The sequence below is a fragment of the Zerene cesonia genome, chromosome 23 (genome assembly GCF_012273895.1).
Source record: "Zerene cesonia ecotype Mississippi chromosome 23, Zerene_cesonia_1.1, whole genome shotgun sequence".
NCBI classification, from domain to species: Eukaryota; Metazoa; Arthropoda; class Insecta; order Lepidoptera; family Pieridae; genus Zerene; species Zerene cesonia.
The window spans coordinates 1287366-1305441 of record NC_052124.1 but is presented as its reverse complement, the minus strand read 5'-3'; the positions used below and the strand labels follow the sequence as shown (position 1 = coordinate 1305441).

General features: G+C 33.9%; 1 protein-coding gene across 1 annotated transcript; it reads right to left on the bottom strand.

Moving 5' to 3' along the window:
- Nucleotides 1-1668: 1668 nt before the first annotated feature.
- LOC119836224 (potassium channel subfamily K member 15-like) lies at nt 1669-17187 on the bottom strand. Its single transcript, XM_038361494.1, has 11 exons — nt 17024-17187; nt 12138-12303; nt 10771-10918; nt 10134-10270; nt 8320-8421; nt 6529-6632; nt 6174-6295; nt 5147-5338; nt 2788-2877; nt 2514-2643; nt 1669-1827 (listed from the first exon to the last, which is right to left on the bottom strand). The coding sequence occupies exons 2-11, from the start codon at nt 12253-12255 to the stop codon at nt 1759-1761; spliced, it is 1212 nt and encodes a 403-aa protein (XP_038217422.1). The 5' UTR covers nt 12256-12303; nt 17024-17187; the 3' UTR covers nt 1669-1758.
- Nucleotides 17188-18076: the final 889 nt, after the last annotated feature.

The window sequence follows — 18076 nt, the reverse complement described above, 5'->3', positions numbered from 1 at the left end:
AACGAGCTAGTATCGGAGGACAACTTACAACGTATATTGACTTTTTTTTATGCCACAGTCGACAATGGAGCTGGTGGGACGCCTGATGGTAACCGCTACCAGCGCCCATGAACATTTGTAGAGGCGTAAGGTCTGCAATCGACCTTACGCCTCTACAAATGGATTGCCGACTTTAAATTGGGAATGGATTAGGAAAGGATTGGCGAGAGGAATAAAGGAAAGGACTGGGAAGGGGAAAGAAAAGGATATGGGCCTCCGACTTGGAATGAAATAAGGAACAAAAATAATACAACTGTATAGAAATTGAAAACTTTCGGTTACGCAGAATCTATACAATAAAAAAGCTCTCAGTTTTAACTATTATTAACGAATTGCGTTTTTAAAATATTAGCGTCACATATTGTGAAGGATGACAGAATCTTCGTCTTCTTCTTTTTGTTAATGGCTAATCTAATTCACCTAACGAAGGGACTGCGCCAATGCATCGTGTAAGTGACAGAGAAAGACAAAATCTAGTGATAACAATTAAGAATCAAGTCCAATTGTAACCTTATATTCATTGCTTTACCTAGGATATGTTACTACTTATTACTTTATTGGTAAAGTAATACTTTGTTAATTCTCTGAGTGTAAAATAATATAGTGAAGAGCGATATATCTTAGGCCACATCTTAGCTTAGCTAATTATATCAGGTAAGATAAAAATGTAACGATCGCTTCCGATTTTACCTGTTAGTATTCTGATTAAACTGATTAATAGCACAGGCTTTTGATACCACGACCGATTTAATGCAAAAGGATGGAATACTAATTGATAGGCCCGGGAGTTTAGAATTTGGAATTAACAAAATTAATTTATTAAAACTGGATACGTTGTCTACTTCTATGAACTGATACATAAAATTAATAAAATAAATTATTATATAGATATGAGAACTGATTACATAAAATTGTAAATATTTCTAACGATAGTTCTTTATCAAAAGAAACGTAAAGTATAATTAATTGTGGGATTTTTTAGTATCATCACATCATATTTAACACATAGAATTGTTTTTTTTTGTAAAATAACGATAAAATAAGAATAAAGAGTGTCCTATCACCAAATCCTGGTGTATACCAAATTTCAAGAAAATCATTTCAGTAGAGTGACAGACACACAAGCAAACTTTCACATTTATAGTATTAGCCTGATTCCTTAAATGTGCATAATTTTGTATTCACTAAGTACGATAAATTTTTAATGCAGTTTTAACGCCATGTGAAAATAACAACATTTTTTTTTGCTTCCTAGCAGTGTTTCAATCACAAACTAATTAAAGATAAATTATGAGAGAATTAAATATACATTTTTCATTTTTTTTTTACTTACAACCGCAGTTAAAGCTACAATCCGCCCCTGTTGTTGCACGTACAATCTAACTTATCTGTGAACCACGTTCTAACCGTCCGGAAGACAAAGCGAAACGGATGTATTGAGTAATACCATGTTTTATTCTATTTATTGTGTTTGCAATTCGATTATGGAACTAGCGTATGTATAAACAGAGGTTTTCGTTTGGAATTAGTTTGTTTGCAGTTACATGAGTTTCTTTTAACAAGATTCCATTAATGCATCAAATGCGAATCCGTTTGTTTATTTCGCAGTCGGTAAAATAAAACAACGTAAGCATTCATAAATTCCATGTTAATGTAATACTCTATACAAATTACATAATTATTCTATATTATATTTTAATTCCGTAATTAAATCCGTTGTCATCTCTTGCAGCGGCATATCCTTTTCATAACCCTTTTTAGTCCAGCATAGTAGTGTATTACTTGCTCCTGAAAAAAATCACATCAATCGGTTGAAATCCCACGGAATTATCAAGTACCAAAGCTAAAAAATACAGTCGAACTGACACCCTTCGTTTTCGACGTCGGTTAAATATAAATTAATCTATAAATATAATAGTTCGATTGCGTTTGTAATCAAATTTACCCTGAAAGAGGTAGACGAATTTTTATTAATCCTGACGCAAAGAGGGTTTTAAAAAGGTTATAAAAGAGTGTTATAAATTTGACCTTGATGTGCGTCTGTGTGTATATATGTCTATGGCATCGTTGCTCTCAATCGGATGGACCGATTTCAATGCAGATTTTCACATTTGGAAGGTTTCCTTGCAGTTCTTAGGTATATTTTAAAAATCGGCCATAGATGGCGGCCGCCTCAAAATGTCGAATTTAACACTATTACTCAATATGGGAATCAAATGAAAACTCTTAACAATTACAATACTATGTTAAATTTCACATTTAACATTTCTGTCAGCAAAAGAAAAGGTCTTCTTTATTCGGTAAATTTAAAGTTTACAGTTATATTTAAAAAATAACATGCGCAGGATTGTTTTTCAATTACAGCCTTGTTTCCAGCTCTTTCTTTGGGCAAATAGAAACGTTGTTTTCAAATTCATGTTATTTTTAGGAACGCCAGTGAATAACGATTGTAAACAAAGGAAAATGCACCTTACCTGCATTAAATTAAAGCACATAGCGACTAACGCCATACCCAGCATCAAGTACAACGAGCACACGATAAATGACGTCTCTATACGGGGCGTGTACACCCGCTCGCCGGGAACGAAGTCTCCGAAACCGATACTGTCCATCAAAAAAACAAAAAAATGAAAAAAAAAATTAATATGATAAAGCTAAAGAGTCTTTCATAAAGTTATTTTTTTAATCTGTATGTTTTCTTTATTTTATTTACTTTTTATCTGAATAACATTATAACAAATAACAAACCTGCTCAATGATATGAAACAAAAGTAAGCGCCATCTAACTTGTCCCACCTCTCCCAAAGACCGAATATCATTGATCCAAACATGAGATATCTGAAAAAATATATGAAGAAATTCATTCTAAACTAATTTATACGTTTGCGTTCCAGTTTAACGTAATTTAATCAACCAGGCTTTATTTAAAAGCGGTTTTTTTATATTTGTGTATAAAATCATAAACCATAACCTTAACTACGTAGTTACTTGTTCACTCCTCTGTGGAAATTGCTATCCGAACATACGGTGGTAAATATTTTCACGATTTAAAAGTACTACTATATGAAGCCTAGTTGTATAAATCAATATTTGAGTTTGATTCAAAATTCAAAATTGTTTATTTGGAACGAAATTACATAGTGCACTTAAACCAAAATTAACGATGACACCCATAAAAACTTGTTTAGCTGTGGCACAGGTGTCAACGCCCGCCTCGATTTAAGAAATATGTTCCACAAATTTACAATTTAACAAAAAGATATTAATAGTAAAATGGAAAAAATATACATATCTAAGATTTTAGACTAAATATTGTTGCTGAGTATGTGAGAGGAAATATAATGTATTTGTGAATATGCAAGTGTGCGTGCGTGTGTGTGTGTATGTGAGAGATATTTAAATATTAGAGGGTAAATTTTATGATTTCTTCAGTTTCTTCATATGAACGGGACAATAGCCAATGAAGTACTTTATTTTTAAGCTTAAAATTACAAAGATTGATTTGATGTATGTATCACAATTAAAAAGTATTCTTTTTAGTGTGTAATAATTTGTCTACTAGCTACCCGCCCCGACTTTGCACGGGTGCAATGCTGATACTAAACTGTGAAAAACTGTAAAAAACTGTGAACGTAGTATATAAAACCAATCTGCCGCCCGGGCCGGCCAGTACCGCCGGAGCGCTACGTCCCGCATTTTTAAATCCGTAATATCTTCGAAAATATTAATTTAATTCCTGTGCTGTAAGGGACCATATAGATCTATATTAAATCAGCAATGCATTTAAGCTATTTGATTGGATTCATGCTGTATTGGATAAAATCGCTTCGAAAAATTAGTCATTATTTGTGGTAAAAAATAAATGGCAAAAAATGTTATTGTAGAATATCCATAATATCCATAAGAGATAGACATATACCATCGCGGAGTTTTCTGTAGAACTTTCAAAGTGTACAAATATTCTGATAAATCTCGTAGAGGTCAGCAAACGCATGCAATGTAAGTGGAAAAAATTGATAATTAACATTAGAAACCTCAAAAATAACAGTATTTCTACACTATTTAATAGATATTATAATACATATAAACCTTCCCCTTGAATGACTGTATCTATTAAAAAAATGAAAATCGCATGAAAATCCGTTGCGTAGTTTTAAAGATTTAGGCACACAAAGGGACAGAGGTTTTATCCCAAGAAAGCATTTAATCGAGATAAAAAATATCCTATCACCCAAGTCAGCTCTTACCATGTATGAATACTAAATTTCATCAAAATCTGTTCAGTAGCTTCAGCGTGATTAACGGACAAGCATCCAAACAAACAAACAAACTTTCACATTTATAATATTAGTGTGATGTCCTATAGTAATTTCATTAAACCTTCCCAAATGAACTGACGTATAAATAATCCTGAAATGTATCGTTATAAAGGCTGACATTAATTTAAGTATTTAATATAATGCGATGGTACAAACTGCGCGTAGGTTCGAGTTAGATTGATGTGTGAAATGTTGCCATTAATTAAAATATTTCGTGATGTGCTGGAAAATACATAGCTTTGAAGAAAGGAAATGTCTTACACCTTCCATGTTTTATTTGTATGAAATATAAAAATTATGTGTTTAAATTTAGAAAATTTAATTTGTAACAAAAAACAAATATGTAATAATGATGCTATCCTACTAATCCTATGCCCGCGAATGTTTGTAAGTAAGGATGGATGGATTTATGGATGGATTCGTTACGCTTTCACGCGAAAATAGCTTAAACAAACAAACTGTAAACAGCGGCGTCACTCGCGTGTTAGCCTGCTAAAAAATATGCCCATGAGCTAATTCAGGCTAAAAACTATCTCTGTAATAAATTTCATACAGATACGATAAGCTGTTTTTGCTTGAAAGAGTTACAAACATCCAAATAATCTATCCATTCGTTCGTACTTACAAACTTACGCTATATAATATTATAAAGTTAGTTCCATGTTTAAAAGTGAAGTCCCGTGTCCCCTAGTGGGGTATGGGGCAGATGATATACATCTGTTTCACTGATGGATTTTCTTTATGGTTCCGTGTTTGCATTTAATATTTAAAAACATACATCCACTTACCCAACCATAAAAAAGACACACACACTAATAGGCACTGTGATGGTCTGAGCGTCGAAGGTAACATAGGTGAAGTCGCTAGAGTCGCTGCCAGTTTGATGGATGGGTTCCGACCAACCGCGAACTTGTTGTTCATGAGGGTATCTTGCAGGTTGAGGGAGGGATACACTGCGCAGGTAGTCCGGTCTTCTTTCTCTGAAGATTAAATTAAATTATTGTAAACATATTATGTACGTATGGTAAGCAGTGGTGGCTCAGTGGTGAGAAGCTCGGACTTCAAAATCGATGAGTCGGGGTTCGAGACCGGGCGAGCGTGCAGGAAATAAATTGTTTTTTCAATTTATCTGCGATAGATAACATCTTCACTTCTCAAAACGGTGAAGGAAAACATCGTGAGGAAACCGGCTTGTCCAAAAATCAAAAGTTTGACGACATGTGACATCTGCCAACTCGCGCTTGGCCAGCGTGGTGGATTATGGCCTGAACCCTCATAGGAGTCCTGTGTCCCAGCAGTGGGAACATGTATGGGCTGATGATGATGAAAATGATGATTGTAAACATGACGAAATTTGTAAATTATTGAATCATGGGAAACGTTGATTATGATTATGACAATTGATTGTAGGTTTGGGAATGAAATGTCTTGAATTTCATTAATGTAACAAGTACGCATTCAATTTTTAAAGAAAATTTATTCACACAAAATTATTTGCATTACGAAATAAAAAACAAAATAAAAAGCTGTTAATCAAGAATTTACATAACAACTAGATACGCCCCTCGGTTTCACCCGCGTAAGTCCGTATCTCGTAGGAATATCGGCATAAAAAGTTGCCTATATGTTATTCCAGTTGTCCTGCTGTCTACGTACTAAATTTCATTACAATCGGTTCAGTAGTTTTTGTGTTAAAGAGCAACAAAACACATCCTTACGAACTTTCGCATTTATAATATTAGCAGGATAAATAATTCTAACCTTAAAAATTATATTAAAATTGCACGGAGAAATTACTATTTAATTACTTCTCACCTTGAGTAGTATCCTCTGAAATATTGAGGGCCATACGGTATTGCCACATCAGTGACCTCTGATTCTGAATTGTCAGTCCATCCAGCTGGTCTCTCTATGCTTTCTGCTTCGCTTAATTCTAACTGTAATTAAATAGAAAAACCGATTATATATGAAATAACTCCTGTTTTTTTTGTCATTTAGCGCGATAAGAGATGATGGCGGAAATTAAAGGAAAAACAATAAGTTAAGGTACAAACATATATTTGATATGCGAAATCTTTCGTTTAATGATGACAGACGAGTTTTTTCTTAAATATATTTGCTTATAGCTTATAGCTAATAGAGAATTAAACTAGGAATTCAAAGAACTGACCTGTGACCTGAAATGAACAACTCGGCGTCGAGTGAAGCCAGGACAACCCCGGCAGAGGCATATAAGTGCATAAATACACTTAAACCAGCTGGCTAGTAGCTCACCTGGGACACAAAAACATTTTACTGCGATTTTTAGGTAAAGAAGAAACGAAATAGCATAATTAATGGTAAAAAATACACACAACTGTGCAATTTTATTATGTACTAGTTTTCTCCCCTTGGCTTTGCCCGCATAGTCGCAGGAAATATATACCCGGGTTTTCCTCGCATGTTTCCTTCATACTAACTTCATACTAATATTATAAATGCGAAAGTTTGTGAGTGTGCATGTATGTGTACGTGTATGTATGTTTGTTACTATTTCACGCAAAAACTACTAAACTGATTGCGATGAAACAAATTTCATTTTTAACAATTACGTACCGAAACATACATAGCTGGACAACTATAATAACACATAGGCAATTTTTAGCCGGTATTCCTATGGGATGCAGACTTACACGGGTGAAATTGCGGGGCGCAGCTACGCTTCTTTGCGCTTTTTCACGTTCCTACCTCATATTCTAAGTCTTAAATGTCAGACATATACATATTTCAGGTTTGATAATAAAAATGCTTATAATTTTACGACGCCATTAATGTGAAACACTTTACGACTGTTTTTAGTAGTAAAATAACATAAAAATGTGTATGTCTACAATTTCAAAGCACATAATAATAAAAGAAATGTTGTACGAATTATATAATGAAGTAACTAACTATTTATATATATATACTAGCTGCGCCCCGCGGTTTCACCCGCGTAAGTCCGTATCCCGTAGGAATATCGGGATAAAAAATAGATGTTGGCCGATTCTCAGACCTACCCAATATGCTTACCAAATTTCAGAGGAATCGGTCAAGCCGTTTCGGAGGAGTATGGCAACGAAAACTGTGACACGAGAATTTTATATATATAAGATATAAATGAATAGCTAAGTGTTGCTAAGCGTGAGACTCGAAAACTGCTCGACCAATTTAGCCAATCTTTTTTATTGTTTTTGTTAAGGCATTAGGAAAGTTCTAATGGAGGGAAAACCGCTAGTACTGTATATATCCGAAAGTACCCAATCTTATATACTAATATTATATACGCGAAAGTTTGTAAGTATGGATGGATGCATGTATATGTATGGATGTTTGTTACTCTTTAGCACAAACTACTGAACCTATTATAAGCGAAAGTTCATAAGTATAGATGGATTTATGTATTGATGTTTGTTACTCTTTCACGCAAAAACTACATAACCGATTGCAATGAAATTTGACACGTAGATAGCTGGACAACTGAAATATACATAGGCAACTTTTTATTCCGATATTCCTATGGGATACAGACTTACGCGGGTAAAACCGCGGGGCGCAGCTAGTGTACTATAAAAGAGATTCTTTGAGAAAGAAATAATTTAATGAAACTAAGCAAAAATTCCTATTCATAAACTTGTATCCTTTTCTGCGTTTAATGAATCTTGATAAGTGACGTACATACTGTCATACTACATAATTGATGTATATATTTCAGCCCGCGGCTTTGCCCGCGCAGTCAAAGGAAATACCCGGAAAATGAGCTGATATTTCCCGGCGGTGAAAAGTACCCTCTAACCTCATAACTATCTCCAGAAACGAAATCATCAAAGAATCGCTCCCTTGCGACATGATCGAAAGACAAACAAGCGAAAAAACATACAAAACAACAAAACAAACATTTATAATATTTGTAATTATAATTTTGGTTATAATGATTACTTACCCACATTACTCAAGTATAGAAGAAAGAGGGGCATGCCAAGTAAGGCGTAAAATATCGTAACTATTTTGCCCCAACTGGTTCTTGGGCTGAGGTGGCCGTAACCTGAAATATATAAATAAACTTATATTCATTTAATACATGTGAGAACTCCTGTATCTCCTTAAAATATATTTATTTATGTCATTGTGCTGCGACCATAGCATACTCGTATAATTCTTTTTTGTCATCTTCAATGGTGGATCGCCTGATCGTAAGAGCTACCACCCATGAACATTTGGGTCGATTGCAGACCTTACGCCTCTAATTAATTGCCTACTTCAACTTGGAAAGGGATTAAGAAAGGATTGACGAGAGTAATAAAGGAAAAGTCTGGGTAAGAAAAGGATATGGGCCTCCGGCTCCATCATTTTCATGGTACAAACGTTCTTGTATATTCTCATTTCTATTATATCATCTTGGGGGTATAATTATCAAAATCCTTTTAAGCGAATACCTGCATAATGGCTATCTGCTAACCAAATTTGAACGGTCAAGGATCATTGAAAATACAATCATATTATGAGTTTATTTTATTATACTGATTAGGATGGCTTTTAAATAATTTCTTACATATACTCTATAAGACCAAGTGAGACAATTTCGTCAAATCTATCATTAAGACGTATTTTTAATCATTTAAACTATATTTATATTATTATTATATGAATGTGATAGAAGCAAATCAACTGAAGATTAATCACATGTGCCTAAGCTGCATAGAATTTCCCAGTTTCTCATCATATAAACAAACAAACATTCCTATATCTTCAACTATATAATGAAAATGTATTATTACACAGCACACATCGCAACAAATGTAAATCAAATGTATTTAGATTGATTAATTACAGTGGATATTAATAGATTTATGTCTAAGATTACGGTCCCGTTGTGTATTGCAAATTGCTTTGTTGGCATTGGTATGGTTTCGTTACCTCTATGTAAAGCCTGTGCGACTCGCAGAAGAAAATTTTCACAAAAACAAGAATTAGGTACAATAGAACTAACTTTTTAACGGATTTTAAACGCGATTTATACATTAAATTATTAAACCGAGGTTTCGAACACTTTACAGCGAGCGTGGTCACGGGGAGTCTCCCCGAATAATGAATAAATCGCGTTTATAATCCGTTAAAAAATTCTTAATTTCTAAATGTATAATACTCGCGTAAAATCAAACACAAGAAAATACTGCAATAGAACTATATAAGAGGTAATTTTTTTTTTTTGTTTGTACTCAAATAAACATAAAGTAAAATGCTATGACGTGAAATAACAAAAATTTAAAATTTACATAATAACTAGCTGACCCGGCAAACGCTGTTCTACCTTACTCTTATCACTTAGAGGCATGAAAAATAGATGTTGGCCGATTCTCAGACCTTCCCGATATGCACAAAAAATTTCATGAGAATTGGTCCAGACGTTTCGGGGGTATGGTAACTAACATTGTGATACGAGAATTTTATATAGAGATTATTTTTTTGTGAAATTTTTTTTGTGAAAACACAGTTTCACCGCACGACAGTTACCAGATTATACCAGATTAATAGAAAAAAAGCGTTAAAATACGATCCCCTAGTAAAAAGTTATGAGCATGATCTCCTTTTTTGGAAGTCGATTGAAAAACAGAATCCTTAACTATATTGACTATACAGTAATTAGGTTTTATTCGTTCTGAACCAGAGCGTTTGGCTTATAAATAATATAGTGGAAATCGTGATTTAACCTTTAAATTCTTAACAGGGATTTAATTTCTCAACATTAACAATTACCTATAGTAGTGATGACAGTCAAGGAATACAAGAAGGCTGAGGAAAAGCTCCACTGCCTGGAGGATCGGCCGCCATCCCATCCGCGACGCACTGCAACCACTATCTTTCGCTGATAGTGCAATAGTTCTATACTTATCCTGTAATATGAGTATGAAAATTATAGGCAGACACAAAATTAAAACAGAAAAACTTACTTTTTTTCTATTTTCTTTATGTTACACTATAGTACAAAATAGCATGAAAATCGCCATAAAATATCGTCATTTTTATGAGTCTAAGCCTATACTATACCTATATAACTAACTGTAACTATGCTTCTTCTAATGTAATTTAAATCGGAATACAATAAATTTACTCTTCATTTGCTACTTTTGTACGAAACACTATCATCATCAGCCGATCTATGAGAGCATAGCGCACAATCCACTAGGCAGGCTAAATGCGGATTGCTTAATGTCTCATGTAGTGAAAATTTTTCTTATTCTTCGACATGCCGGAGTCCTCACGATGTTTTCCGTCATCGTTTCGAGCAGAGGCGATTTCAATAACGTGCAGATAAGTTGAAAGTCTATTTATAGCAAAAGTTGACAAAAGAGGCACTTGTGGACTAGACGAAAAGGTTACACATTACACCTACCTCTCTTTAAGAGCGGTATCATTGAACAAATTGAGCGTTAACGTGACATTCTGCCACAAATACTGAGCAGTGTTGTCCCTTTCCCTCGCCATATTGTTCACTCTCTCCATCTCGCTTGCGCCTTCTATTGCTTGGAACATAAAAGCACCTGAAAATAAAACGAATATATCAAAACATTTAAGCCTGAGTCTATCTAAAGTCCTGCGTTTGTGAAATAAACTTCTGACAAAAAACACCCAAGATCTTCTTAAGACGATCCAGAGATGTTCTTTCAAACATAATATTTTTAAATCTATTCCGATCTATATTTAGTACGAATTTCAAACGACCTTTTCAGACAACCTTCAAAATTAATCCAGCGAATTGAAAGGCGACCTTGGCATACGATGACTTGCGGAGCTATTGTAATTCGACCCGTGATTAACGCCCCATTTCCCCAAAGACAGCAGCTGAATCTAATTCTATTATCTTCACACAATAATAGAATGAATAATCAATAATTAGATGACACAATGAATCTTTTCAGAGCGCTTAATGCAGTTGAGTAAATTACAAGGAATTGTTGTAAGGGACTAAAATAAGATTATATATGCGTGACAAAACATTTGACGTTTACATTATCTTCTATTATTATAATAATGTATACCTAGGAGCTTCACCCGGGTTTACTTTGAAAAAAAAGAATACATATTAATAGATAAACTATTTTCTTCTTCTATTTGCTATATATTATTGAAATATTTTTAAATCCGATGAGTCCTTTAAATTTCAATCAAACAATCAAATCGAGTTATAAAAATTAAGTGGAACTACCTAATAGAATCCACGGAATGTTTCTACTTAATTTTCTTTTCGTCTTTTCGCCAAACAATATAGGAACAATTGAAATAAACACGAGGGAAATCAAATACATATTAACGTGATTATCTTCCAGATATCAAGGTTAACATAGTCTATGAAAAAATAGTATGTTGACCTTTACTTAATACGTACTTCAGTTTCTGATCCAGGAAGCTTAAGCGAAAAGCAATTACCATTTATATAGATTATTATAGTTACTGACATCTTTTATTATAATTGTTTTTTAATTCGTAATAAGGCAGCGCTTGACCACGATGACGCCTGAAAGCTGAGACATGTTCTAAGATGGAGCGCGCTTCTCTAGAAGGTTTTTTTTTTTTTTTTTTTTTTTTATGTCACATCGGCAATGGAGCTGGTGGGACGCTTGATGGTAAGCGCTACCACCGCCCATGAACATTTGGAGAGGCATAAGGTCCATTAAATGGTGGTGCCTGTACTTTTCTCTTGACGACCTCCATGGACCTTCAGATACTTCCTTATTTAAAAGTATCGAATCAATTACCAACCAGCGATAGTATAAGCGACGACCAGCACCACGATGCCAACGTTGCTGAAGAGGAACGCGAGGAACCCGCGCACGTAGTCCCTGAGTCGGGACCCGAACCGGCGCTTACGTCGCGCCATTGTATCTCATCCTGGAGCCATTGGGTGAGGCTAGGTCATTGTTAGTCACTGAAAAGAAAAAATATACATGAAGAAAAATATATATTCTTCATGGGGAGGGAAGGTCATTGGTTGAGGCTAGATTATTTTTAGTCATTGAAAGGAAACAATCCTATCATATTCTACTTAAATATTATAATTGCGAAAGTTTGTGAGGACGGATGTATGTGTATGTGTATGAATGTTTGTTACTCTATCACGCAAAAACTACAGAACCGATTGCAATAAAATTTGGTACGTGTATAGCTGAACAACTGGATTAACACATAGGCACTTTTTATCCTGATATTCCTACGGGATACAGACTTACGCGGTTGAAACCGCGGGGCGGAGCTTGTATAAATTATAACTTTGTCTCTGCAAAATAATATTAAGAACAGAGCTTTTTTATACATGAATAGCTTAAGGAAGAATGAAAGAAAAAGTGTTTATTGACAAAAAAATATGAGTCGAGTACATGATTATATATGATATACGGAAAGTGGAAAACAACCTCGGTTAGATGCTGTACGAAACAAGCTCGAAACAATGCTGATTTTCAGACTGGTCCGGTGACTGAGATTCGTCTTTTATGTGTATAATATGTTAGAAATATCATAATATAATAAATGGGAAGTATATTAAAATAAAAAGAAAATTAGGTCCAAAGAAATGGATAATAATTTATAAAAGAAATGCTTAATATCCATTGTTGTGAGAGATTGGTGACCTGAGACCTATGATCATTAGTTCAATAGGTTCATAGGATCATAAGTTACAAAACAACTTACGTAACAAGTCACTAGCCCCTTCCGCAGTTTGGTAAAAAACACAATATTTATATATACATGAAGGTAATTACATTTTCAGGTATATTTGTTTATTTTTATTATATTTTCTTGTAATTTTTACACATTATTTGTCGGTTACAGTGTTATTAATCTGTTAGAGGCTCAAATTATAAATGTTTATCTTATTATAATTATCTTCTACAATACACAATAACTGAATCAGACAACAAACATACTGAGACTGCATTTTATTTAGTAATGTATAAACTATCTGTGTAATATCTATAAACAAAAATGTTTATATAATGTGAGTTATTAATTTTATTTATGCACTATTTACATAGTAAATCCTCGACGAATAAACAATTGCTCCTGGCTGCAATATGCAATAAGACATTGACTTAACTAACATTGCTATGTTTGTACGAATAGCCATCTCCTGTTTACCCATTAATTTGGGAAAAAATTCCCTGTATCTATATACATATTGTTATTGGTTAAAAGTAAATCTAGGGAATTTCTAGTTTATCAAAGTATTCGTATATTAACTGTTCAAAAACACGGGAGATATATTTCAACTAATTTAGCTTAAATACTGACATACTATTTTTTTTTATATAGTTCCCATTATATATGTAAGAGGTCCGCCCTGACTTCACTCGTGGTATATTTTTCTCTAAATAAGAACCTTTCTTGTGCCTTAACAAATAAACAACGCCCAAGCGGTCTAGCCGTTCTCGAGTTATACGCATTACATTTAGTATCACACTACATAGTATAAAACACACTCATTCTCTGTCCCTTTGTCCCTATATGTATGCTTAAATCTATAAAACTACGCAACAGATTTTGATTTTTTTTAATAGACTGAGTGATTCAAGAGGAAGGTTTATATGTAAAATAACATCTATCAAAGTACTGCAAATTTATCGCGTGCGAAGCCGCGCGCAAATGCTAGTTTATATATAACATATAGATTAGTATAATTGTTTTAACATTAACTGTAAGGTATCTTTACGAATAATATTAACAAAATTTCAAGCACCTGTATAAAACACATGTGTCGATTTAACATCTTTTATAGTATAAATAAATTTTATATTACTCCCAAATCCCCATTTAGACGATCCTATAAATATCAGAAACATACATCATAACCTATTTTAAAAAACATTTGCATTCATAATTAATTGTCAATAATAAATGTCATATATTTCTCAATGGGTTTGGTATTTATGATGTTTCATACATTCAATTAATTTCATATTTTAAATATTTACTAGAGTTCTGGCGCCATGACTTATAATGTATTAAGGCTGGTTACGTACAGGCGACACGATATTTTAGTAGCGCAGAAATTAATTTTGTTTGTAAAATCCTATATGATACATTTAAAACGAATGATATTAATACACGAGTATTTGTTTTCAATGAAATCTTCTTATATGCAAAAATATAATAAATACATTCTGTTATAGCTTTGCGCCCGCGGCTTCGTCTGCGTGGTCTAAGGAAAAGATAGAGCTTGAAGTGAAGTGAATGAAGTATCATTGTTCACATTCTCGTAAGATTTCCGGGATAAAACCTCCAAGGTAGAAAATCATATGTCCTTTATCGAGTCTTTAACTATCTTCGTAATAATTTTCATCCAAATCTGATAATAATGAGAGACAGAGAGAGTTACTTTCGACATTCGAATATCTATACTAATATTATAACGCTGAAGAGTTTGTTTGTTTGTTTGTTTGAACGCTCTAATCTCACGAACTACTGGTCCGATTTGAAAAATTCTTTCTGTGTTAGATAGCCTATTTATTGAGGAAGGCTATATTTGTACCACATGTGATAAATAAAAAAAAAAACAAAAAAATATCTCTGTTAAACGATGCGACACGACTATCGTACGTTGTAAGAAAGATTTACATAGCTATCCACAGCGCGCGTATAGCAGCAAATCATTTTTATTGTCCTACATCTCCGGCGCACGATTTATATCGGGTCGCAGCGACGCAACAATATGTCACGATTTTATTATTTTTACGATGCCGTGTTAATTAGATCACCAGATTTCATGGTTTGATGGGAAGCCAAAAATCAATATTAATTTTAACTGCCGGTACCTACGCGTTATCGGATCTTGTAAAAAGGCCACATTTCTTAAAAACATCTATGGAATAGGTAATGTCTATCTTATGCAATAAGATATTATATAGAACAAACATTACTGCAATTATGTCGTTAAGAAAGATAATTCTACATCCACCAGTTGAATGTAGACGGATGTGTTTCGTACCTGTCTCACTATATTTTTAGGGTTTCTTACATTGACGAAAAAACGAAAACCTTTGTTGTCCGTCTTTGTGTCAAGACTAAGTAAAAACGCGTGTAAGTCCTATTTCCTTCTCCTAGCCCTTCCCTGTCCATTCCTTCTTTCCAGTCATCAATCCTTTCCTTATCCTTTATTCCTTAAAAGCGGGCAGCCGATTCTCAGAGGTCTGAGCCTCTGCACATGTTCATGGGCGGTGGAGATCGTTTACCATCAGGCGAACCACCAACTCAGTTGCCCGATGACATAAAAAAAAGTATTAATCTGAAATTCATACTTCATATTCAGCTCTTAGAGATGTAAATCAAACATTTCTAAGCGAGCAAATTTGACACTCTCTAGGGAATCAAAGCCTACAGGAACCTACCTGAACTCAGAATCCTGAATGTAAAAAAAATTGTAAAGCATAAAATTTTACTAACACATACATGACACATATTATAATGAAATACATATATTATAATGAAATACATCAGGTTAGAACGGAATCCTAAGTACACGAGTCCGACTCGCACTTGGCCGGTTGGACATTTTTTGTAAATATAGGCGATCAACCTTCTTTAGGTATTTGATTTACAGGATCGAAAAACGTAAAAAAAATCGTTCAAGTGCGAATCGGACTCGCGGCACTTAGGGTTCCGTACAAACAAGCTAAAGAGTAAGGCGCGAAAAAATAGCCTCATATCGAATTTATGTAAATTAATGAAGGCGTTTTTTTTATGTCACAGTCGGCAATGGCAGCTGATCGCCTGATGGTAAGCGCTACCCTCGTCCATGAACATTTAGAGAGGCACAAGGTCGCTTGCAGACCTTACGCCTCTACAAATAGATTGCCGACTTTAAATTAGCAAGGGAGGAATAAAGAAAAGGACTGGGAAGGGGAATGAAAAGAGATGAGGATATGGGTCTCCGGCTCCCCCACTCACCGAACAAAACACAGCAGAATGCTATTTCACGCCGGTCTTCTGGGAGGGTGTGGTATTTCCCCGGTGCGAACTGGCCCAATTCGTGCCGAAGCGTGCTCGACTACCACATTCAAATATATTATGGCGTATGTATTAGGCGTATTCGTGCCAACCGTTGCTTAACTAAAATATTTTATTATTTTTTGTTATAGCGGCATAAAAAATACATCATCTCTGAAAATTTCAACTGTCTAACTATCACCGTTTATGAGATACAGTCTAGTGACAGATGGACGAATAGACAGACAGATGGACAGCGAAGTTATTATAACTAACGATAAATATTATTTCTGTTAATGACAACTACTCAACCAATGTTTATGCCTGTTGATGGTTTACCATCAGGCAACCCACGCTCATTTTCCCGCTCTTAAAAAAAATTCAAATAAAAAAAATCAATCGTTCCAAATAACACTAACACATAAATAAATAAATAAATAATAAAATAAATGAAGAGAGAAACATTACAAGTTAAAAAATCCTATAAAACGTATAATTAGTCATAAATAGACGTCATACTAAACTATAGCATATGGCCAACGAGTCTTAAGTCATATTTAGATTGCCCTTAAATCTTTCATCGCTGCTCATAGTTTTACCACGTTTTACTACAATACATAAAACTTACTCACTTAGAAATCGTACACAAAAATTATTTATACACTCACCCACACAAATGTACACTGAACACGCATGTCACACAACACCACTAAATATCCAGTGTTTTCTTAACTTATTGCTGTGTATACATTCATATTACAATTATGTGTTATGTGTATATTAAATTCAGTGGCATGAAGCAGGTGAATGCCTGACATACAATCGAGGACTAACGAGGAGCCAATGGTAAAAAGCATCATGGATAATATAAGGAACAGATCTGTTACATGATGTATGTTTAACTAATAGCATATAACTACTGAATTGAACGTCCACGGAATCCATGAAACATTAACGAATTTTGATTACTGCTTTAAATAAACGATAGAAACATTATAAAAACATTTCACAACAAAATATACTAATTTCGTATTTCAAATAACTAATCATTTGCAGACAGACACAATTAAATTTTAAATTTTTTCGTAAGAAGTACTTTTTAACTATGCAATATTACCACAAACAGGCGAATATAACCCGCTTATTACATCTTTATATAATTGTTTATTTATATTTTTCTAATTGTCTTCATAAAGCATAATTATATACAATATCTGTTCGCATAATCTTTGGCAGTCTAGTCTAATATTAGATGCGCGTGCGACGGCGTTCCCGTATCAGTTATAGTTTTTATTGTACCACCGTCCGGTGTATTTCGGGATTGCTTCTAACTAACTGCACTTGTTAATAGTATTGCTGGCTATTTAACTTGTGTATTTATACCATAGAGTATGATTACTCATTAAGAGTATAAGCTTGGTTTACGAAGTAAGTATTTGTTAATCTGTGGGTGGTAATTGAAACAAAGGACGGTTATTAAAAAAAAATTCGTAAATTAGTAATTTATTTTGTTTCAGAATGTTTTTGATATCCGAGTTCTATAACAAGGTCTATTTGAGCTTAATATTATCTGTTATAATCGTCTCCTTATTCACCTAGTGGCTAGTCCCTAGTTCCTTTTGCAAGATTCAAAGAGTCTTGCCTCGTTCCATGTTTTTGTGATGATTCGTTTGCGCTAGTGAATTGTGAGCACAAAGAGAAATTGTCATTTTATTCATATT

Coding starts and splice junctions, on each gene's coding strand:
- LOC119836224 (XM_038361494.1), bottom strand. CDS start 12,255: ATGGCGCGACGTAAGCGCCGGTTCGGGTCCCGACTCAGGGACTACGTG. Junction 10,919..12,137: donor CGTCGCTTATACTATCGCTG/GTTGGTAATTGA, acceptor TTTTATTTTCAG/GTGCTTTTATGTTCCAAGCA. Junction 6,633..8,319: donor TCTATACTTGAGTAATGTGG/GTAAGTAATCAT, acceptor TTTGTGTCCCAG/GTGAGCTACTAGCCAGCTGG.